Source organism: Bos grunniens, chromosome 2, assembly GCF_055505025.1.
Source record: "Bos grunniens cultivar Pamir isolate PY7600 chromosome 2, Bosgru_T2T1.0, whole genome shotgun sequence".
NCBI classification, from domain to species: Eukaryota; Metazoa; Chordata; class Mammalia; order Artiodactyla; family Bovidae; genus Bos; species Bos grunniens.
Genome location: NC_141166.1, coordinates 120,049,310 through 120,074,473, shown reverse-complemented (window position 1 = coordinate 120,074,473; position 25,164 = coordinate 120,049,310). Strand labels below are relative to the sequence as shown.

Here is a 25,164-nt window from a genome sequence, read left to right as displayed (position 1 = left end):
TTATTTAACTCATTTTCCTTCTCCTCTTTCTCTATTTAATTATGTAACTCTTCAGCTTCATCCCTCTTAAGAAATATCCATGTATTACAATGGCCGTTATTTAACCTCACTTCCAGTTAAGAGTTGCTGCTTAAATTGCCACCAATTTAGTATTTGATTAAGTGCTATACTGTGTTATAAAGTTCTATACTTCATTATTTCTTGAGGGCAGATTTATATCTTTCTGATAAAATCAATCACAGTAGCTTAATATACTTCATGGATAAATTGATTATTATCATTTGAACATCATTAGTATACCATAAGCACTGTTTGTTTAGATAATGGTTTGTATTTTGTTTCTGCCATTACTAGCTAAGTCACCTAGAGTAAGTTACTTTTTTGATACAGGAGTAAATGTTTGTGTAAAGATAAATAAAATACAGTACTTTGTCTTACCACAGAGCATGTATTTAGACACTGTACTGTTTTTTTTTAATGTGTGTCATTATTTTTCTACTAAAGCTAATATTCAGAGCTACTTACACCATTCTAATATATAATTATTTATATTATTTTACATATTATAATTCTGTAATAATCTTATAAGTTTATTTTCCTTGAGTTGTGATTTTACCTAACAAATACTTACAGCTCTGAAAGCTCCTCGGAAGAGAGAGCAGAGATGTAGAACTCTGTCGTTGCTGCATTCTGTGCTTTAATCATTCTTAGAAGGAGAATGTTGAAGGGGAAGTAAAAGTGTAAGAAGCTTCCCATTTTATACATTATCCTAAAATCTGGTACAATAGGGACATGCCAGATTCCTTTTTCTCTAATAAATTTAGTTTCCAAACATAGAGAAACCCCTTCAATCTATTTTGTTCTTTTCGTATGAATTTCTTTTTCTATAGTCTCCCTGCTATGCAAGCATGCTAAGTCGCTTCAGTTGTGTCCGACTCTGTGCAGCAGCCCACCAGGCTCCCCCGTCCACAGGATTCTCCAGGCAAGAATACTGGAGTGGGTTGTCATTTCCTTCTCCATAGTCTCCCTAAACGATACCAATAATTTTGTAGAATTCTTATTATACCTGGTATAGAGGTTTGTTTTTTTTTTTTCTTCCTTTTTTTATACTTGGGAATTCCCCATCCATTTCTTTATTAGGTTCTTGGCAGTTGGCCAAGAAAGTAGTATTTTTCTTTCCTATAGCATTCCTTAAACTCTGTGGTCTCAAGATCCCTTTATACTCTTAAAAAGTATTGAGAATTCCAAAGAGCTTTTGTTTATGTGGGCTATATCTATTGACATTTACTTACTAGAAATTTAAAGGGAGACTATAAAAAATACTAGGTCATTTCAAAATAACAATAATAAACCTAGTACATATTTGCAAAAGTTACATGTTTTTATAAAAATAATTATGAACAAAGAAATTTAAGAAAAAGAATGGTATGTTTTAAATATTTTGTGCAATTTAGTGTCTGGCTTAATGGGAAAATTGAATTCTCATATTGCTTCTGATTTTACTCTGTTGCAGTAGGTTGTTTTGATTGAAACATATGAAGGAAATTTAACCTCACCATAGACATGTAGTTGGAAAGGGAAGAGTATAGCCTTTTCAGAATTATAATTGTGTATATTTCTGTTTAACACTATTCCAATTAAATATTTAATAGCTAGTAGTTTCTAATGATTTAATTGCACTGTGAAACCTGAAATTACATCCATTAATGTTCCTATTTTGTTAACATTAAAATCTGTTGGTCTGTCACTTTGAATGGATCTTTTACCCAAGCATGATTTTGTAACATGTCTCCTCAGTCATTTGGAAAATACTGATGCACTAAGTTATTCACATCTTCCAAGTATTAACGGGTTAACATTATCCAAATTAAATTGACACATTAATATATTCTCAAAAAATCACATTTATTCATATTACCACCTGTCTTTATCAGAAAAATCTTAATGTTTTGGGAAGCTGTCAAGCTCATAGGAATAGATACGTGTTTTCCAGAATTCTGATATTCTCTTGAAGACTCATTTGATGATTGTGGCAAATATCTGAAAATAACTGTTGGTTGTTTTCCTTGAAATAACAGTATTACTTTGTTTATATTTTAGAAAATATCTGGTAAATACCTAATAACTCTAGTTTGTTTGCCATTTTTTAAAGTAAAAATGAAAAATATAAGTAATTCATCTTGCACCTCTGTCACACGAGTTTTTCCTTGAGATAACCATCACCATTGTGCATTTGTCTTTTAACAGAAGTGCTATATATAAACTTCGTATTTTCTTGCTCAAACTACTATAAATGCCAATACTCAAGGGCTAAGACTTAACGAAATTAATAATTTTATATTTTTTCTTCAAGGGCGTTCTTAAATGAAACTTTTTTCCTACTACATTAGTGTGGCAGTAAAAAGTACAATGAGTGCTTGTGCAGCTTGATACCTTGATTGTGCTCAGGATGCAGCAGGTTTTAACTCCTGTTGCCTTTGCGTCTTTATTTCAGATGTCAGCACAGTGAAAAGGCAGATAATATTTCGGTGTTACTATGAAAATAGTTTGACCTACAGACGGCTCAGACGGTAAAGCGTCTGCCTGCAATGCCAGAGACCCGGGTTCGATTCCTGGGTCGGGAAGATCCCCTGGAGAAGGAAATGGCAATCCATTCCAGCACTCTTGCCTGGAAAATCCCATGGACGGAGGAGCCTCATAGGCTACAGTCCATGGGGTCGCAAAGAGTCGGACACGACTGAGCAACTTCACTTTCACTTTCACAGACCACCTCGCAGGTCTCAGTGGTTTCCTCCAGGATTCACAGACCATACTTGGAAACCACTGCTTTATTTAGTTAATAAAATCCAGTTGTCATTGCCTAAATGATTTTAGTAAGTAGATTCTAAAGTGAAGGGATAAGAGAGGATGATGTAAACAGCTAGACAATCCATTTGACCTTCATTCTTTCATAAAGTGTTCTTCTAGAGTCGGCATTAAAAAAAATGACCGCGGCAGGAAGTGGGCACAGCTTTAGTAATTAGCACCTTAGAGTGACCTAGGTGTACTTGTGTTTTAGGTCTTACAGCATTTGGGAAAACAGCAGGAGTGCCGGTCTTCCTCCTGTTGAATACTAAATAGTTTCCCCTTTTAAAGGTCTGTCTGAACCACATTATGTAATAATAAACTAGACACTGCAGATCATTTCTTGCAGTCACATTGGTTAGAAATATTCTTGAAGAGATTTGTATGTCAGCTAAGGGCTGAATGACAACTCTCCACTTTTGTAAAATGACTTGTTTCTCTAGTATGTGGGTTTATGCTAACTTTACGTGTGACTCCTGATTTATACTATTTAGTTAAATATAAGGAAATTAGAATTTTCCTAAAAATTAGTTGGCCCAAAACTGTATTAAAATCTGTCTGATTATAATAAAAATGCAAAGAGGGATTGTTGGCCAGGTTTGTAAAATCTTTTGTCAGACTTACGGAACACATACCATTGGGCAAAATATGATTCTAGTTTTTGTCATTTATTACTGTTAACATGATGATAGACCTCATGTAGTCTTTTACATCACAGTTTTGAATAGTTCTGAATGTGAGTTGTATTTTAAGAAATGACAGTCCAATGAAGTGCTTATCTTTCCGGGTTTTTTTAAAGGTCTTTAGACTTCCATTTCTATTGCACATATGAAAATTCTATCAATTAATTATAATGTTCTACTTAATAGGTATACATTTTAATAAAAGTCTCACTACTATTTAAATTTCATTCACTACCTAAATATGTTAGTCACTCAGTCGTGTCCGGCTCTTTATGACCCTATGGACTGTAGCCCTCCAGGCTCCTCTGTCCATGAGATTCTCCAGGCAAGAATACTAGAGTGGGTTGCCATTACCTTCTTTAGGGAATCTTCCCGACCCAGGGATTGAACCTAGGTCTCTCTCATTGCAGGCAGATTCTTTACCATCTTAGCCATCAGGGAGTGAATACTAAATTATGCTTTTTTTTTCCTTCGGTCTTTTTTGTCTTTCAGAAAACTTTCTTAGGCTATATTCTTGTTTTCTATTGCTCATCTTAGGTTTTTATAATAGACTTATCTTCTTGGTGATGAACTAGTAATATTTTGACTACATTCTCCATTATGCTAATTTCTCTTCCTAATTTATCATTCCAGTGCTCCTGCTCTTTTGGAAAACCTTCATCTACTTTTTCTTTGTTCTTCTCATCCCTTGCTTATTTCATGGCTGCTTTCTATCTGGCAGAAGAATTATACTTATGGTTTTCTCTAGTCTAATTAGTTATAATGCCCTCTGAATACCTAGGTAGTAACATGAGACCTGTGTGATCATCTTTGTTGGCTGACAAACTCTTACACCACTGTGGGTTGTAGTGAACTGAGAATTATCTCCCCAGAATGCGGTACATTTATATCCCTTGCTCATTCATGTTTTCCTAAACTTAACTTTGTTCTTTTAGAAATTCTTGATGAAGGAGATAGTGACTCAAACACAGACCAAGATGCTGGAAGTAGTGAAGAGGAGGAGGAAGAAGAGGAGGAAGAGGGAGAAGAAGATGAAGAAGGTAAAAGTGTAGCTGCAAATAAAATTGTAAAATATACTCCCAGAATAATCTAATGTGATCCTCTAAACAGTGATTCTTAATCTGTGGAGTATTGGGAGAGATGCTACTGTTACTAGTGGGTGAAAGCAAGGACTCATAAACATCCTATGAGTCACAAGATTGCCCCTCACAGCAAAGTATTATCCAGCCCAAAATATCAGCATTGGCAAGGTTGAAAGAGCCTGCTTTAAAAGTATGAAACAAGGAAATTCATTTTTTAATACCAGCATAATTTAAATTTGATGTTTTATGACTTTGATTTTGAACTATGAAAAAGGTGCATTCATGTTGAGTACATGTGATTTATGTTACTATGGCGTGAATGTGACAGATGCGAGTGACTAGATATTTGCTCTTCATTTTGGAAAAATAGGTTGGGGAAGCCAAAAGCTATATTTGTACAGAAGCAGGCATGATGTCCTTCCTTTTCAGCTTTGATTATATTATTTCATAGGAAAATAAGCTCAGAACTTTACTTCGGTTAAGTCTCCATTAAAACACCAGAATATATATACACTGGTCACTATTTGCTTATGTTACATTTTTGATGTCCAGAGCCGTGTTAGGCATTACTGACAGAAAATATTAAAAGTATAACTCTCCCTTCTAGGGCATAATGTATTTTAGTTCTGTCTTAGAGTATAGTAGATCTTCTACAACATAATTTATAAAAATATGTTTAATTTTTTCCAGTGTCTTTTTCATTTAAAATGTCTCTTAACCAAGTTAACATTTAACTATAGAATTTGTCTTATGTGGAAATACAATTCAAATAAAAACTATTAAATGTTTATAAAGTTTTCAAGCATTAGATAAGATAAAACTTTAACAAATATTCATATTTGTATTAGACCCATCCAACCTGTCATGATGATCTAATGTTCTCTGAACCTGAATTTCTGTCCATAATTTATAGTTCTTCCAAATCAAGATAATTGTTTATAAACATAGAAATAATGTTTTCCCTAACAACAGCTTAAGTGTGGCCTTTTATCATGTCTAAATGAGCAGGTAACCCAGAAACAAAAATAGTTTTCTTGGTTTGGCTCTGGACTTCTTTGAGCTGACAAAAAACTTATTAAAATACTCTGCTGCTGCTGCTAAGTTGCTTCAGTCGTGTCCGACTCTGTGCGACCCCATAGACAGCAGCCCACCAGGCTCCCCCGTCCCTGGGATTCTCCAGGCAAGAACACTGGAGTGGGTTGCCATTTCCTTCTCCAATGCATGAAAGGAAAAGTGAAAGTGAAGTCGCTCAGTCATGTCTGACTCTTAGCGACCCCATGGACTGCAGCCTACCAGGCTCCTCCGTCCATGGGATTTTCCAGGCGAGAGTACTGGAGTGGGGTGCCATTGCCTTCTCCAATTAAAATACTCTAAGATATGGCAAAAGACTAGAAATAGTTATGTTGAATTCTATAAATATCAATACTAACTTACACTATAGAAGAGAATATTATATTAAACTCATAAATTCTAAAAAGATTATGAAAACATTACTATAAAGGGATACATTTTCAGTTCTTCATTTATTTTTATAGTTTTATAATTTTGTTATGTTTAATTTCAGGACAAAAGGTGACTATTCATGACAAAACTGAAATTAATCTAGTCTCATTTCGTCGTACCATTTATCTCGCTATTCAATCAAGGTAAGATACAGTAGCTCAGTTGATTCTAATTTTTGACAGGGGATGGGCAAGAAGATGGGATTGTTAGAATCCGGTGACAGAAAACTGGATACTGTTGCAGGGATTCTCCAACTGCTTGCCTCTCCTCCACCATCCCAAGTCCCAGAGTGTAGATTCCTACTGTTTTTAGGAATCTACAGGAGCAATTTGTCTTTACTTTTAACTGTTTCCTAATTAAAATTTTTTTAAGTTATGTCATTTAGTATAATTAAATATTACCAACAATCTGAAAACATTTCTGTATTACAGAGTTCGCACAGTATTGTGTAGTGGAAGTTTAATGTTTTATTTTTTTCTAATTTGCTTTCTAACTCTGGCTCTAAGCAGAGAAACTCTTGTGATATTTGGACACTGATTTGTTGTGCAGATGGAAATGAATGTGAATGGAGGTAGGAAGTAGACTTAGGAAGGTTTTAAGGACTCTTTGAAGTAATATTAAGCAAGAACTGCTATGATGTCATGAAAACAACCTTTTCCCTTTGAAGGCTGTGAGGTTAGTTTTAAACAGAAATAAATGAAAATATTAAATGCTGAGTACATCTGTTTTCAGTGGGAATCAACCTACTGATTTAGTGGGCACCATGTTTTTATTTTACAGTGGAGAAGGAATATTTTCCCTGTTTTGTTTTGTTACTAAGTTTTTTATATTTCCATTTACTATGATGTAATAGCAAAAATGATTCATAAGTAGGAGTCATCTTGTTTTCAGTCTGTCTGAAAAGTTTTTGGCTTAGATTCATCTTCAAAAAGAGAAATGTTAAACAGCAAAACGTTAGTTAGAAATTTTTTTGCTTTACCCTTATGTGTTTCTTGGCCTTTCACATGAAAGAAAAAAACTAATTAATATTTTCTTATACAAACTTAAAAGTGGATAATGAGAAATTTTTGTTATAAGTAGCTATTCTTAGAGTTTTAGAGTTTGACCTTTTGTTTGTCCTTTTTAAAGAAATTCAATGCTAATCAGTTGTAAAGAGCAGATTCATTGTTTTAATTTTGCTGTTAACATTAACTTTGAAGAGTCACAGTGGAGCTCTTTGCATGATTATTATAAAGAAACTTTATTTTTTAGGTGATCTAACCTTGATAACAATAACCTCTGAATCACACAAAAATGTTAGAAAAACTAAAACACTAGACAAGTGACCGACACTGATAGAAGTTCTACCAATTTTAGTAATAGTACAATAAATACTGTCTTATATGTTATTTGTCAAATGTTCTCAGCCCCTAAATGCCTAGTAAAAATAATTTTAGGAAGTAAAGACAACTTTGATAAAAAGGTATTTAAAGAACATGGTTGGGAGACTCAGGTAATGGGATTATAAGTAAAACATAAAAATGTTATCAAACAAATATTCTAGATGCATAAGTACTATTGGTCATTAAAACAGCTGAAGTGGTTTATTTTTTTTAAAGCAACAGTACTCAGTAGTAATGATGATTTCAATTAGATACACAGAAAGATTTTTGGTGGAAATTTAAATTGGTGCATTCCTTTTGGAAAGCCTTTTGGTAGCATGAATCAATGGCTTAGTTGATTGCCATTTGACCCTTCTTTTTCATTATATTTCTTAAAGAAATACATATTGGCAGAGAATTATATAGAGCATTATTCAGTGCAAAAGAGAGAGAAAAATCGTATTGCTCAATATGAATAATCAAAGTGTTTTCATGTTTAATGCCACTATTAAAAATTAGGTTAATGGAGAATTACTGGGCAAGTGGTCTGATTTAATGTTAGTTGGGGATAATAATACAGAATATATGGCATCATGCTGATAGCATTGTCTTAATTGTATAAGTATGTGTGCAGGTTCTAGAAATAATACACTAACATATCAACAGTGATTATTTTGAGAGGAGGTTAGATTATTTATATAAACTGTTCACTTTTGGAAATCTTGTGAACAAAACCAAGTTCTGGTGACTGAACTATTTGGGGATTTTATTATTTAAATTTTCTTTCCTTTTATACTTGTTGACTGACCTCACCAATACTCTGATCTTTTTACTGTTCTGGCTCCTTAAACAGTCTTCTTTTATTTATGCAAACATTGAACTACATAGTTAACTTTGCTATTAAAGGTTGGACATTCCGGGTTGTTCTTGGTTTTAAGTGATGTTCCAGTCTGATGTTGTATTACTGGAGTAATATCCTTAACAATTTGAAGTTTCTTAATTGGAGACATCAACAAACCATTGAAAACTGGCATTATATAAAATCTATTTTCTTTACCCTTCCCTCAGTCACTGTTAATTCTAGAATATGTTTGGTTTAAAATAGCAAGCAAAGTTAATAATTTCTTTAATATTTACATTTAGTGCAACTTCAAAACAATTATGGTAGGGAGTCACCAAATACTTTTCAAATAAAACAAGAACAAGGAAAATACTGTCATACTTTCTCTTTGATTCTTCACTTATTAGACAAAAGGAAAGTTGTAAAAATTTTCCATGAACTACTTGACTTGTTTTTCAGAAATTATAGGATTTTTTTCCCAAATACTGTTTTTTAAAAAATAAAAACTAGAAAATGACACATTTTTTAAAATACTTTTTGGTATTGCTATATTATTGAAGTTCATCAACTACAGTTAGCTATTTTAATCTTAGTTCTAGTTATTATTTAATATTACATGTTATGAAAGCTCTTCTTGATAGATTTTTTTTTTTCATTTTTTTTTTAATTCCATTCTACAATCCTGAATTATTACCCTTTTGTGCTTGTGAAACCCAATAAGTAATAGAAGCTGAGGATTACTGAAGAACTATAAAACTAAATTCATTATCATTATTTTTCAGTGGGTGATTATTTTATATTGCTGTTATCAAAAGATACTGGCATTATTCCTGAATCAAATTCACACTGAGTTTGATAATTCTCTAAGCAAAGCATATTGAAGATATTTTTCATGCAATTTATATGAATGTTGTACAAAAACAAATTCTTTTCTTTGTAAGTGATTTTAGTTATTTATTATTTTATAATAACTTTTTATATAGTATATAAAAGCCCTATGTTTGGGTATGAATCAAGATAACTTGTAAGTGTGGTGATTAAGCTCTGGATGTCATGCTGGGCTCTTGAAACATCTTTTACCTCTTCCTAACTTGGATCAGGGAGAAATGGAAATATTTAGCAGTATAAAAGATTTGTCTGCTTTCCATGTCTATGAATTTGTACATTCTGGACTTTTTATATAAATGGAACTATGCTATATGTGGTCTTTACGTCTGACTTCTTTCACTTAGCATCAGTCAAGGTCCCCCATGTGATAGTATGTATCAGTACTTAATTCTTTGTAGAGTTAAAAACCTTATCTTTTTTATATATACAATATAGTAATATGAAAATATAGAAGAAAATTTTTAGACAATTATTAGGGTAAGATTCTTATATATGAAAGAGTGCTACAACTTAAATATGCTGCTATTTTTAACCTAACTATTGTGACCATTTTATCTCTACAGTTTAGATTTTGAAGAATGTGCTCACAAGTTGCTAAAAATGGAGTTTCCTGAGAGTCAGACAGTAAGTTAGTACTTTTTTTCTATTAGGAAATATATATATATATGTTATAAAATATATATATGTATGTTATAAAAATGTTTAAGATAGTTAATAGGTTTCATGAAATGAATCAGTAACTCAGTGCTTCATATACACTGCTCATTGCAGTGATTTAAATGAACTGCTTGTTTGAGCTGTGAGAAAAGGAGAAAGTTTCTCTGAACCACCACACTTTACATAGGTTTCTGAGTGGTTGCCTATAAATCAAATTGTGCCTTAAATACAATAGGAAGTTTGTTCTTTAGTGAAGTACCTGGTCCATCTACTTTATGCACTAAAGCATTCTTTTGTCATAGAAGCAAAGGTCACCATACTTGTTGTTACATTACTTGAATTGGATATAGAAGAACCTGTTCCATTTTTTTTCATTCATTAATTCATTTAACAAAACGTATTCAGCATATATAGAGAAGGAAATGGCAACCCACTGTGTATTCTTGCCTAGGAAATCCCATTGACAGAGTCTGAGCCTGGTGGGCTACAATCCATGGGGTTGCAAAGAGTCGGACATGACTTAGCAACTGAGCACATTCAACATATACTATATGTCAGGCTTTCTGTAAGGTGTCAGGGATTCAGCTATCCATAAAGTACATTTTAGCCCCCTCTTAGCCCATGGGACTCGTACCCTTATAACTCAGTACATACACTTAACTGTTCAAAATATCATGGAACCCTAATACCAAGGGTAATAAAGGTTAGATTGAAAAGATTATCTTAGTTTTTGGTTTTTTTTTCCTAATTCTTTCCTTATGTATATTGCTCCCTGCCCATCTATATTTTGGATGCTTGAAATTTGAAGCAAAGGCTTTTAGGGTTTGGTTTTTCACATCTTGATTTACATGTAGTAGACTCAGCACAGGTCCAGAGTGAATGTATCAGCTCTAATAGGCTATTTGATTTCTGGTTCTAAAAGATCGTGACTGTCTGAACTAAGTTAACATTACATGGAAGTCCTTTGACTTAAGGCCTTAAATATGTTCTGTTACAGAGATTGGCATACTGTGGCACAGGCCCACTGCCCATTTTTGTTAATAAAGTTTTATTGGAGTGCAGCCTTACCCATTGGTTGGTGTATTATGTGTGATTGATTTTGCCCTATAGCAGCAGAATTGGCTAGTTGCAGCAGAGAATATACGGCCACTAACAGCCTGAAATATTTGCTGTCTGGTCTTTTCCGGAAAAAGCGTCCCAATCCTTGTTTAAGAATGTAGATTAGTTCTTGAAATGCCATGGTATGGAATTTTGAGAAGAGATTATTTTTTGCAAATTAAAAAATTTATTTTTTCCCTCTTAAAATTTATTTATTGATATACTAATAATAGTGTCCTTATATGTATTATGGGTATACTTGATGTATTGTCATTAGAAGGGAATAAATTAGTGAATTAACCTTTAAAATTATCAGTGAAACTAAAGTTATGGTATGATCTTGTCACATTATTTGCTGAATATAATTGTTATTAAAAATGTTATTAATGTGGAGGATAGTTGTTCTAGAACTTAACTTCACTGTTTTTTTCCTTGAAACCACAGACCAGAATATTTATTTTTCCCTCATATCTGAAGGATTATTTGCTAGATAAGATCATTCTTGCTAGAAATTTTTTTTTTTTTACTTCATGTCGAATATGGCTTTTCACTGTCTTCTGGCCTGTAGCATTTGTGCTGAGAACTTCAACATAGTTTGATAACATTTGGAAGACTATCTTAGTGCATCTCTTTTCATGCACTCAAAAGAATCTCCTAAAATCACTATGATATTTAATTAAAATATTAAAACATTTAATTATTTTATGCCACAGGGAATAACTCTTATAATTGCATTTAGTCTCAGAGAGAAACTCATTTGTTTTGCAGGTTGTGCTGACTTTATTAGCAATGCTATCAGCGTATTACCATGTTATATTGCTTAAAACCTGATTAAGTGTTACGTTATTGTAAGATACAGTGTTGGTAGAAGTTGAAAATGCATTTTAATATATTGAATTAGTGTTGTGTGGCAGAACTCAGAAAAGGTTATTTAGGTTTTTTGGTACTATATTAAATTTTGACAAAGTACATCTCTTCAGAACTTAAACATTTATAAACATTTTAATTGAGGCAACTTGTGACTAACCTTTAAAAAAAATAATAATCTAGCAGTATAATTACATCTAAAAATAACCTTATATTGTAAAGAGAAACCTTTCATTAGATAGTTTTATAAGTAGATTATCAGCTTCTCGAATAATACTGCCCAATAGAACATTTTGCATTGATGAAAATATTCATATTCTTCCCTTTTTAGTACAGTGGCCACTATACTGGTCACATGTGGCTTCTGAGTATTTAAAATGTGATGTATGACTAAGAAACTAAAATTTGAATTTTACATAATGTTGAATAATTTAAATTTAAATGGCTATGTATTGCTGGCCATCACATTGGCCAGCACAGTTGTAAAGTGTTCCATGCCTCTTCAGGGTCCCCCTTCCTTCTTGCTCATGGATCAGTCAGTTCAGTTCAATTGAGTCACTCAGTAGTGTCCGACTCTTTGCGACACCATGGATTGCAGTGTGCCAGGCTTCCTGGTCCATCACCAACTCCCGGAGCTTGCTCAAACTCATGTCCATCATGTCGGTGATGCCATTCAACCATCTAATCCTCTGTTGTCCCCTTCTCCTCCTGCCTTCAATCTTTCCCAGCATCAGGGTCTTTCTCCAAAGAGTCAGTTCTTTGCATCAGGTGGCCAAAGTATTGGAGTTTCAGCTTCAGCATCAGTCCTTGCATTGAATATTCAGGACTGATTTCCTTCAGGACTGACTCGTTGGATCTCCTTGCAGTCCAAGGGACTCTCAAGAGTCTTCTCCCATACCACAGTTCAAAAGCATCAGTTCTTCAGCACTCAGCTTTCTTTATAGTTCAACTCTCACATCCAAACATGACTACTGGAAAAACCATAGCTTCGACTAGATGGACCTTTGTCGGAAAAGTAATGTCTCTGCTTCTTAATATGCTGTCTAGGTTGATCATAGCTTTTCTTCCAAGGAGCAAGCGTCTTTTAATTTCATGGCTGCAGTCACTGTCTGCAGTGATTTTGGAGCCCAAGAAAATGAAGTCTGTCACTGTTCCCATTGTTTCCCCATCTATTTCCCATGAAGTGATGGGACCAGATGCCATGATCTTAGTTTTCTGAATGTTGAGTTTTAAGCCAACTTTTTCACTCTCGTCTTTCACTTTCATCAAGAGGCTCTTTAGTTCATCGATTTCACCATAAGGGTGGTGCCATCTGGATGTCATCTGGATAGTGTAATCTGGTGGTGCACATGGAGATTTCTAGTAAATGCATATTGACCTAATTTTTAAAAATATATATAATAATTACATATTAATAGATTGTATCTCATTTTATCAGAGGACAAAAATGTCAGAATTCCTAATTGAAGTATAAAGGTAAAAAATAAAAGTGAACTGAAAGAGTATATAGTATATTTTATAGGCTTGGTTTCTGTTTATAGAACACAAATACATTACAGTTAATGTATTTATAAAAAGTTACTTTTAAACTTTCTGATAAGAAATGTTTTGTAGAAAAAGATCTTTAGTCAGTTTAGCAGTACTCAAAGTTAGGGTTAGGGTTATTCTCTTTTTCACTTTGTCTCCATTGATTTGTCCATATTTCCTGAGTTTCTTCATCTATGAAATTGCTGTAATTGATACATATTTAATTAGGGTTATTTCAGGAATTAAATAATATTTATTCATTATAAGTAATTTGTGATGTTGGTATTTCCCGATCTTGGATTAACTCTTGCATTTCGTAGTTCAACAGAATTTTCACAAAGGAGTTTTCAAGACACAAAAATAAGTGCTTGGACAGTGTGTGGAAAGAGCAGTTATGGAATGATTCCATCTATTTATTTAGATTCATCTGTGGACAGATCTATATGCGTAACATTTATTTTGAGGCTAAAAATCTTAGCCACAAAGGTCTTTTTTGTTGTTGTTCTTTTAAATATATTTTCTTATCAACAAGGCGGTCATTATGTTAGCATTGACGTTGTGCCTATTTTATCCTCTGTAAAGATTCACCATGTTTTGCCTTTTCCATATTAACAAAATATATTCTTGATAACTCGGTTTAAATGTTGTATTGGTCTGTATTTAAAAGATTTCTGTATAGAATCTTTTAGAATGTGATATATTTAGTTTCTTTTTGTTGATGTATCTGTTTCCTTTACTAGGTTTTCTTGAAGTGGCTCATACTTATATGAGTTTAGAATTTTTTAAGCAGTCTGATTGGCATAAATGACATGGAATTTCTGTTAGCCAAACAGAAGACTTTAAAGAACTATAGTCTTGACATAGATTGAATTTTTTGTTTTGTTTTCATAACTCAACTTCACAAAGTTTTATGTTTTTAAAACCTTATTTAAAAATTCAGGCTATCTTTGTCATACTGATAAATTATCACACAGCATGGATTCATTGTGTTTTGAATCATTAATGTACTTTTTTTCCAAACAGAAAGAACTCTGCAACATGATACTTGATTGCTGTGCCCAACAAAGGACATATGAGAAATTTTTTGGCTTATTAGCTGGGGTGAGTTCCGACCTCATTTTTCATGTTGGATTTTGATGAAATCACAAGGGTAATTCTGAACATGAGTATTGTGAATTAATGGGTCTGCTTTGTTGCCTGGTCTAATATACTAACATATCTTTGCTGAAAACAAATCGTTCTTTCCTTCCACAGTTTTTCCCCATCTCTGTAGCTTCCTCCCTTCCCACTTCCTGTTTGTAGTTCTTTGATATTACATATCATTCTTCCAGAAATTTGAGGCATTCCACATACTTTGTAACAGTTTCCCAAAGAGAACAATTAAATGCTGTCTTTTCAAAATTTCACAGCAGTTTCTGGTCAAGTACATGTTCAGGCAACATATATAAAGCATGAGCTAAAATAATTTTTTGAATCCAAACTTAACCCATGGAGAAGTATATTTATTTATCTTATATAAATGTGTGTATCTGTGGTCAGCCATGTGTATAGCTTTGTTTTAGCATATAAATCCCAGGTAGATAGTGGTATAAATTAACTGCTTTTTTAAGCATCCCATTATACAACAAATAAGATTGATATTATATACAAATATTTATTAACTTTTGATTGAATAAAATTAGGATTTAATATGGTGTTGACATTTTTATTTTTAATTTATTAGCGGTTTTGCATGCTAAAAAAAGAATACATGGAATCCTTTGAAAGTATATTCAAAGAACAGTATGATACCATCCATCGCTTGGAAACAAACAAATTGAGAAATGTTGCTAAGATGTTTGCTCACCTTTTATACACTGATTCACTTCCATGGAGCGTAAGTAGATGAGTCAATATTTGTACTTCTTTCCTAATCCCCTGTTATTCCGAAATAAATATTATTAAGTATAACATAGCCATACTTTTCCAATGTAGGCAGTGTACTTTAAAATGACATGTGGAGCAAACATCTACTATAATGGCACTCTTTGAGGTTATATTCATGTAACGTGGGATCAAAAAACTAACAGTGTTTGAATGTAAGAAATAACATTTTGAATGATATTAATAGTCTAAACGTTACAATGCTTTTTGAAGGCGATACCTAGGAATGTTTTCAGAAAAAACATAGTTTTTTATCTTATCCGTGAGCATTCGTGTGTGTGCATGCTCCGATCCATGTACGGCAGAGTTTGGTGGCACATGATCCTTTGAGTTACTGCCTGTTTCCTGATGGAGTAACTGTCAGAAGTTCCTCTGGTAAGGGCAAGAGAGAAATGACTGTTCTGGCAGGATGTATTTTTCTTAGCCAACACTGAAGTTGGATAAGTGTTTGGGAGGAGTTCCTATAGTCATAGAACAGGGAAAGATACTCTCGATGGGGAAATGTACACTGGGTTGGAATTTGAACTGCATTCCCTAAGCTGCCACTTAATTGTACAACTGCTGTTCATTCAACAACCATTTGTTTAGTCACCAACTCTGTGCCCAGAAAGAGACACTGGGCTTCCAAAATGAATTATATATGGTCCCTGCTTTCAAGGAGTTAAATACCATATAACAGAAGAGGTAAGATGCCCATGGTAGTAATACAGAATACAAGTGGTAGATTAGGCTGAAGGAATTGAAAAATTCGAAAGAAATTATATCCAAGAAGAAAGAGGATCATATTGTAGAATACCACAGCCCAATGGTAGAATGAAACAACATTGTTGAGCTTATAAACGTTGGACACATTTTGTAATACTTTAAGTACTAAGTGTGTCCTAACCCTGCAGGCTGTTAAACTTTTTTACTTTGTTTTTTTCTTCCTTCTCTGGGAAAATGAAAGGGAAGTTTTAAAACAATTGGAATAGTAAGCTTCTGGAACACACGATCCATTAAAAACTGGAGGTTGCTTTTACTTTTTTTCACCCTGAAATCTCTCTCTATGAGCTTCAGTTTTGAAGCCCTAGTCTTACTATTCAGAACAAGCCGTCATTCTTGGTCTTTACCCTTCTCATGTACTGTATGCACTGGACATACAATGTGATAACATCCGTCCAGATAACTAGGTTTTAGGAGCTAGTAATCTTAGCATTATATGCTAAAGCCAATATTCCTCCCTGCTATAAAAAGCACAGTACTCAGGAAAGAGAATGAACTTTACTTCTGTAGCATCTTAACATTTTGAAAATTTGTATAGAAAAGCAGTCTTAAACTTTCCCAGGTACTATCAGCGTAATGGAAGATATTTATAGATAATTCTTATTGAAGATAACAAATTATAATTTCAGGGGACACTGAAAGTTAGAGATATTGGTCACTGTGTCTTACCATTTGAATACCAAAATAATAATGTCTTTTTTTAATTCTCATTTTCAGGTTCTTGAATGTATAAAACTGAGTGAAGAAACCACTACGTCATCCAGTAGAATTTTTGTGAAAATATTTTTCCAAGAACTGTGTGAATACATGGGTCTTCCTAAACTTAATGCAAGATTAAAGGATGAGTAAGTTTATTATTAAATTTTAAATTAAGCACTTTTTATTCTTACTTTTATTCTCCTACTTTAGCAACCGTAAGTCTACTCTTAGTTGTAAAAATAAGTCCTTAGGACATTCTGTCACTACTCTGACTCTCATGTTCTGTGTGACAGGGGACAACATGAAACTTTTAATGGTCATTTAGTTCAAGTAGAGAAAATGCAGATATCATGCCTCTTTTAATTTAGTTAGAACATGCAAAATTATTTTTCCATACTGATTGGAATTTTCCAGTAATGAGTATTTGTAGTTTTATTTCATTTTTACCCTAAGGTTGAGGCTTAGAATGATAATGTTTTATTATCAGTGGATAATTGTAAACATATACTGGTGAAGGTCAGTCCTATAAGTCGTATAATTGTTTAGATTATTATGGTGAACTCAGGCTTTGTTCCAGGACTACTTTGTAATCCCTATCCCAGCTCTCTTTCTTGGCAGGTATTCAGATTGCCCATTACCACTTACATTGACGTCTACTCCATTCATACTCCTGAAATCCTTTCAAAGTTTTCTCAGTGATCATCTGCCAAATCCCCCAGTCCTGTACAGTCCTCATGCCTCTTGACCTCTTGGTCTCACTTACACTATTGACCACTTGCTCACTGACACCTTACTTTATTCTCATTCTGCCTTGCTCCTGCCAGTCTCTCTTCTTTGGCCTGCCTCGCTTATGTTCGCCAGAGGTCTGTCCTGAATTCTACATGCTCTTGGCCAATCCATTTGCTTCTCTTAGCTTCATATACTTACTTACTGGTCCTTGTCTACTTGCCAGGCTCTGGGACTCCTTCTCCAGCAAGATGTATTCTGGCCACTCAAACATTGCACAGCTTATTAAACATAATAGTAAGCTGATTCATGCTCCCTTACCTCTGTTTCCAGAGCTGGGAATTCCTTCTCTTGTTCTGTCCAGCAAACTCTTAATCATTCTTCTTATATTGTTACCTTTTCCTATGAAAGATGGTTTTTCCTAACTCTGCTGCTTAGTCCACTGAGTGTGTCACTCAAAACCACGTGACATTGCTGTTTTTCTGTTTGTTCCCCTTCTGAGAAACAGCGATTCCATAGTCTTCACCCTTGATTTCTCCTGACTTTTCCCCTTCCGCGTGCCTTGCACAGTACTGTGTAGACATGCGTGTGTGTGTGTACAACAGAAGAGGGCTTTTTTTTTTTTACTTTTCTGTACATACACTCAAATATAAATACACATATGTATCCATAGATTTATATGTGTTATATACGTATATCTATTCTGACTATATATGAAAGTTTTTTTTAAAAAACCTCCTCTCATATAATTATAGAAATCAATTTAATTTCTTTATTTTGTGCCGCACCTCGTGACTTGCGTGATCTTAGTTCCACTATCAGGAATGAACCGGGGCCCCTGGCAGTGAAAGCACTGAGTCCTAACCAGTGGACCGTCGGGAATTCCTGGAAGTCAATTTTAGTGAACTGTCACTTGCCCCTACTCATGTCATTAGATAGCATGCAGCCTGACCTAATCGGTGATTTTTAAATCACTTACTTATATTTCATTTACTAATTTAATGTATAGAAATTCTGAAAAATGTATGAGGATTTTGCCTTTTTATCTCCAAGCATTCTGTTCTCTTTTGTTCATTTTCTTTTTCAGAACTCTACAGCCATTCTTTGAAGGATTATTACCCCGAGATAACCCAAGAAACACTCGATTTGCCATCAACTTCTTTACTTCTATTGGTCTTGGAGGTTTAACGTAAGCATTATTATCAGAGTTTTATTCAACTTACTTATCTCAAACTTACCTCACAGTTCCTTCGAGGCAGAATCTAACAGTGGGTTATGTTTTTAATTAGGGATGAACTGCGTGAGCATCTCAAAAATACACCAAAGGTCATTGTGGCACAAAAACCGGATGTTGAGCCAGATAAATCCTCCTCCTCTTCAAGCTCTTCCGAGTCCTCCTCCTCAGAGTCTGACTCCTCTGCCTCTGATTCGGACAGCAGTGACAGCAGTTCAGAGTCTTCTAGTGAAGAAAGCGATTCTTCATCCACCAGTAGTCAGAGCTCAGCCTCAGGTACTGAAAGTCATTTATAATTGATCGTGCTCTTTTCTAACAAGTATGTTGCTGGTTCTGTTTACAAGGGAAGAGAAAATTTGATTGCTTATTTATTTTAGAGTTCACTTGTTTAAAAGCCACGATTAATAATATAAATGATCATCTATCACTGTTGCAGTCTATACTGAATTCAATATTTATAATGTTAGGATTATCTTTTGGAATCCTTTTCATCAAAATGAAGATACTCCGTTGGCAAATATTTGTCTGAGTGCTGACTGAAATGCCTTTCGTAATATCTGTCATCTGCTTTGCAGGAGCTCTCCTGATGGTTGTATTTTAAAGAAATTTTAATTTTTTTAGTATTAACAGTGAAGCCCTTATGTTAGTAATTGACACATACCACATATTCAGTGCATGTCTTATAAATGAACAGCTGTGTAAATTTTCATAAACCATATCCATGTAGCCAGGACCCAGAACAAGAGCAGTCAGTACCCCAGAAGCCTTCCCTTGTTCTCTCCCCTGCTTAGTACCACTCCTCCCATCCATTGGCTCATGGCAACTCCTGTTCTGATTTGCAGTTCTCTAAATTAGTTTTGCCTGTTTTTAACTTTGGAATTATGTATTATGAACTCCTTTATGTCTGGTTTATCTTTCAACTTTATGTTTGTCAGATGCAGCCATACTATGGCATTTAGTTATTTTTCATTCATTCTCATTGCTGTATAGTTTTTCAGTATGTACAAGTGTTTCATAGTATATTTAACATTTATCCTTTTTACTCAATGGAAATTTAAATTTATAAATAGTGTTTCCATGAATGCTATGATACACATCTTTTGGTGACATATGTGCGTATGTGTATACACATTTCTGTTGGATATGTTCCTAGAGGTGGAATCCCTGGTTTGTAGGGTGTGTGTAGATACTGCTGAACAGCTTTCCAAGTGGTTATTCCAGTTTACACTCCCACCAGCCATGGATGGGGCTTCCCCAGTGGCTCAGCAGTAAAGAATTTGCATGCAGTGCAGGAGCTGCAGAAGAGGTGGGTCTGATCCCTGGTTTGGGAGGATCCCCTGGAGGAGGACATGGCAACCCACTCCAGGATTCTTGCCTGGAGAATGCCATGGACAGAGGAGCCTGGCAGGTTACAGTCCATAGGGTCACAAAGACTCGGACATGATTGAAGCAACTTAACATCCAGGCAGCCATGTGTGAGAGTTGCAGTAGCTCCCATCTTCACTAATGTTTTAACCATCATTTTCATTTTAGCCATTTTGGTGGGTATGTGGTGGTATTGCATTGTGATTTTAATTTGCATTTCCTTGATCACTAGTGAGGCTGAGCATCATTTTGTGTATTATTGGCCATTTGAATCTTTTCTTTTTGTTAAGTGGCTGTTCTAAGCTTTTTGCCTCCCCCTACCCTTTTTAAATTATGTTGTCTTTTCTGTTTATTTATAAGTGCATTTATGTATTTTGGATATGTCTCTTTTGTCACATGTATGTATTGCAAATAACTAGCCCTGTTCCTGTCTCTTAAGCCCTGTGAGGCAACCAGAGCTCTGCTGGTTTCTTCCCTCGGCAGCAGCCCTGAATCAGCAGATGCTTGCAGGAAGAAGGTGACATCAGCTCACTTCTCTGTGGTTCTGCCTTCTCTTGAATCTTGGCCCTTCTAATCCAGCTCACTGGTGTCTTCTTTACTTTTTATTTTAAAATAATTTTGACTTATAAGAAGGTTACAAAAATAGTACAGAGAATTTCCATATAGCTTTCACCCAACTTTCCCTAATGTTAGTAGTATCTTCCATAATTATAGTTTAGTTATCAAAATCAGGAAATTAACATTGGGAAAAGTCTGAATTTCACCAGTTTTTCCACTGATGTCCCTTTTCTTGTTCCAGGATCCTTATTGGCCTTTAATTGTATTTCTCTTTAGCCTTCTATATAACCCATGATAGCTTCTCTCAGGCTTTCGTTGGTTTGAATGGCTTTGACCCTTTTTAAGTCCTTTGGTCACTTACTGTGCACAATCTCACTCAGTGTGAATATCTGTCTGATGTTTTCTCATGATTAGAAGGAGATTATTCATTTTTGGCCAGGATACCATAGAGATGATGTGTTATTCTTACTTTGCCTTACTGAGAAGTTGATAATATTGATATGTCTTATAGGTGATACTAATATGTCTTATAGGTGATACTAACTTTAATCACTTGGTTATGGTGATATCTGCTGTATTTTTCATGGAAACCGTTTTTCTCTATAAATTACTGTTATAGGAAGATAATTCAGTACGATGCAGATCTCTTTCTCCTCTTAGTCTTCTATTTTTGCGCCCATCTTTGGATCTTATCTGCAACACTTGTTACTATAATGTTTGCCAAATGGTGGTTTTTCTATTTGTCTCTGTTTTTCTGCATTTAATAATGAAATTTCTCTTGTAAGAAAGAGTTGTGCCCCCTGCATTTATTTATTAATCGTGTTACATATATCAGTGTAGACTCACGGATATTTATCTTATTCTGTGAGTTAAAGTCCAGTGCCGTCATTTATTTTCTTGTTCATATCATTTCAGCTTTGGCAATTAGAAGTTCCTTCAAGTTGACTTCTGTGTTCTTTTGACACACACCCATCCTTTTTTTCTTGAGCGCTTACTTCCTTATAGCATCTCAAGTTGTTTCAGATCTTTAATGCCATTAAATAGCAGATTTTAAGCTTTTATCGGGCATTTCTAGTTGTTTTCAGCAACATTACTAGTCTTTCACAATCTTCTTCATCTTCCTTGGAAGAGAAAGTGCTGTAGTAAAGTATTTTTTCAAATATGCCATTTTCTAAAAAGGTCTATGTTGTTTTCCCCAGGGCCAACTCTGCTTTCTTTCACCATAGTATCTTAATTTAAATAAGAGAGAGTCTGATTGCCCAAAATGCATGTCATTTCTTGTTTTTTTAGTGTGTATTTCAGAGACGCAGCACTTGTCCTCACAGCCTTATTAGTAGGTTAGTCAGGCTAGTCTTTACACACTTGTTTCTCTTCAGAGTGTTTTACATACTATGTGGCATCCAGAATTAGGGGACTCGGTGATTTATATTGTTAGAGCAAGACTCCATTTACTCACAGGAAGTTTTATTCTTAAGTTGAAATATACTAACATTGTTCATTTACCATTCACCTCTAAAGAATTTGTTATTTCATGGTATCTGTTTTGAGAACAGATGATAACACAGCATGAACTGCTGCAGTAAGGAAGCTTGCTGATTCAAAATTAATTTGCCTCATCATACAATTTCAGTAGAGAGCTTTCAGTTTTATTAATAACATATTAAATAGCATAAAAGCAATATGAACATATACCAAATTAGAAAATTGTAAAGCAAACACCAGAGAGGAAAATGCATATTACTGTAGGGCTCAGGTTTTGGTGTCAAGAAGCACCAGGGGTGGGATACAGAGGGTCAGAGAGAGGCGTTGATTCTGCACAGAGCCAGATGGTTTCTGCTTGGGTAGCTGTAGTTCAGCTGAACTGCTTGATAGGAACCAGAGAAACTGGTCCTTTGTGGCAAACCAGGACCCATGGTTTGCCACGGGTAGGCATTTGGCAGGAGAAATAGACGCTGGTACATTTGAGTGGAGGTAGGACAAAGATAGGCAACTTTCCACCTTTGACAGAAATTGTGGTCTTCTCAGTACTTTTGATATGTACCCAAAGCAGATAACACAAAGTGGCTAAGTGTGTTTTATAACTTAAAATGGGTAAGATATTTCATTTTAATTAATACTTATATTTGTGGACAAACCAATAAAAGAAAAGTTTCAAAGCCTTGGAAGAGTTTTCTTAGCAATCAAGCCTTTGTGGCTCTCATAAAGCCTATGCTTAGATTCCATCATAGCTTCTCTTTGCATAGTTACTACTTCTCTGGTAGCAGGACTGTTATTTTTGTAGGCAGAGGTTTGTATTTGAAAAATATGTATTCCTGTTTTTACACAAACCCAGTCATCCCATTCAACCCACCTTTTAGGAAGTGATGTTGCTGGCATGTAGGATCATTGTATTTTAATTATGTATCATATCTGACATTATATTTCATATGACATAATGCATATGGGCTGAAATTTATGTTTTGGATAAAATTTGTAAGTGCAAATGTACCACTTTAGTCACATCATTAAAACTTTTACATTTCCTATATACCTTATTTAAAACATTTGTTTAAGGATCAAAGCAGTTACTTCGGTAACTAATGTATTATATTGTATATTCTTAAAAATTATATTTTTTGTATACTGTTCTGTCATCAGATTTTGCATTCAGTTAATTTGATTCTTCTTCCAGTTTGTCTGAATTAGTAAACAAACCTATAATGTATAAATAAATATTTTTTTTCAATTGTGAAATTAAGATTAAAATATAAGCTAACTAACTATATTTCATTTTACACATGCAGCTAAAAATGTAAGAAAGAAGGGGCATGGGAACCACAGAAGTAAAGAAGTAGATAAATTGATCAGGAAACAAGAAATAAATGACAGAAAACAAGAAGAAAGGAGGCCAGAGCATCGGCACCAGGAGACAAGGACTGAGAGAGAAAGGAGGTCAGAGAAACCCAGAGAGAGGGACTCAAGAGGCTCTGGAACAACATACACTTCAGACAGAGGGATTCCTTCTGCGAGAAACAGCTGCAGCAGAGCCGTGCATGACCGAGACCAAGAAGCACGCGTGGATTTGGCACGTAATCATGGAGATCCCGAAAAGAAAAGGGAGAGGAGAAATTCTTTCTCTGAAAATGAGCACAGACATCGAAACAGGGACAGTGAGAATTTTAGAAGGAGGGATAGATCCAAGTCAAGAGAAAAAAATAAAAAACATTCAGGTTCTAGAAGCGAGGACGATAGGTATCAGAACGGTGCTGAGAGGCAATGGGAAAAACCTAGCCGATACTCTGAACAATCCGGAGAATCAAAGAAAAGTCAGGACCGGCGAAGAGAAAAGTCTCCAACAAAGCAAAAAAAATAATTCTGCAAAATCACAGAAACTGAACATGCCTTATATTCAGTTGCAACAAAGTATTTTTTACATCGATTGACAAACTTTGTAGAGAATTATTGTATAAAGTACTGGTTTGTATTTGTACATTTAAAAATGTTTTCATTTTAATATGTTTTATAATTGATATGTCTCAAGGCCTTCTACAAAAAATTATTTGAGAAGTTTCACCAGAGAGGGTTATAATTCTTGCCTATATTTTGTTAATAAAACAATCAAATGCTCATTGAATTGATGATTTTTTTATCAACAATTTTTTTTCTGATAATGTTTCTAATTGTTTATTGAATTATTATAATGAATTGTTAGTGACTTTTTATTTGTAACTGAAGACCAAAATAGATGAACCTTTTTAAGGTTTTTGCTTTGTTAATGAGATACTATAAACTTTTCTTAGGAGTCTTGCTTTTTTTAAAGTAGAGGAATTATTTTAAGTTTTATTTTATGTCTTTAACAAAATATGTATGTATAATTTTTTTTCAGAAGTGTTTCAGTGAAGCTAGGTGTGTGTTAGTCTTTAAACAGATACATAGCTGTCTTATTTAAAAATTAGGACTTTTCTCATTGATAACATTTCTTTCTGGACTGTTAGGTTAACTTTTAATTGAAATTCTTTGTGATGAGTGCTTTTTCTCAGCCTTGAAGTTCTGTCACTGTTGGTAAGTTACTATGTATTTAAGCTTTAATGTGGATTAATAGGTTATTGGAAAACACGCAGTCATGAGAAATATAGGCAAGACCAACAGTGAAATAATTTTAGTTTTTTTATAAGAATTTTAAGGGTTGCTATCCTTGTAACTCTCAGCAGTTACTGTGTGACCATATTATTTATTACTTTTGAAATAAAATATTGCCTCTGAAATTTTAGATTTGCTGACATTAAACCGCATTTAGTAAATAAGCTATTTGTACTTGCTCACCTTAAGAGTACATAAAATCCATTTTAGCCAGTGTCCAGATTCAAGAATAATCTTAAACCATTTTAAAAAATCAAACTATTTTAAAGTTTGGCTTTTGGGCATACTCCGATTTATTTAAGAACTTGAGTATAGGGGCTTCCCTGGTGGCTCAGTGGTAAAGAATCCACCTGCCAATGCAGAAGATACGGTTAGGTCCCTGGTCCAGGACATGCCACGGAGCAGTTAAGCCCGTGTTCTAGAGCCC

The 25,164-nt window shown here is 34.3% G+C and overlaps 1 protein-coding gene across 7 annotated transcripts in view; it reads left to right on the top strand.

The window, feature by feature from the left end:
- CWC22 (CWC22 spliceosome associated protein) overlaps positions 1-24,862 on the top strand; it is a 63,953-nt gene extending 39,091 nt beyond the window's left edge. For all 7 annotated transcript variants that reach the window (XM_086361124.1, XM_086361074.1, XM_086361115.1 and 4 more), the window contains exons 12-20: positions 4,463-4,567; positions 6,174-6,255; positions 9,766-9,826; positions 14,375-14,452; positions 15,075-15,227; positions 16,754-16,881; positions 18,549-18,650; positions 18,751-18,971; positions 23,402-24,862. In XM_086361124.1, the coding sequence (XP_086217250.1) occupies positions 4,463-4,567; positions 6,174-6,255; positions 9,766-9,826; positions 14,375-14,452; positions 15,075-15,227; positions 16,754-16,881; positions 18,549-18,650; positions 18,751-18,971; positions 23,402-23,970 (1,499 nt within the window). In that variant the 3' untranslated portion in view covers positions 23,971-24,862. The remainder of the gene's footprint in view (positions 1-4,462; positions 4,568-6,173; positions 6,256-9,765; positions 9,827-14,374; positions 14,453-15,074; positions 15,228-16,753; positions 16,882-18,548; positions 18,651-18,750; positions 18,972-23,401) is intronic.
- Positions 24,863-25,164: the final 302 nt, after the last annotated feature.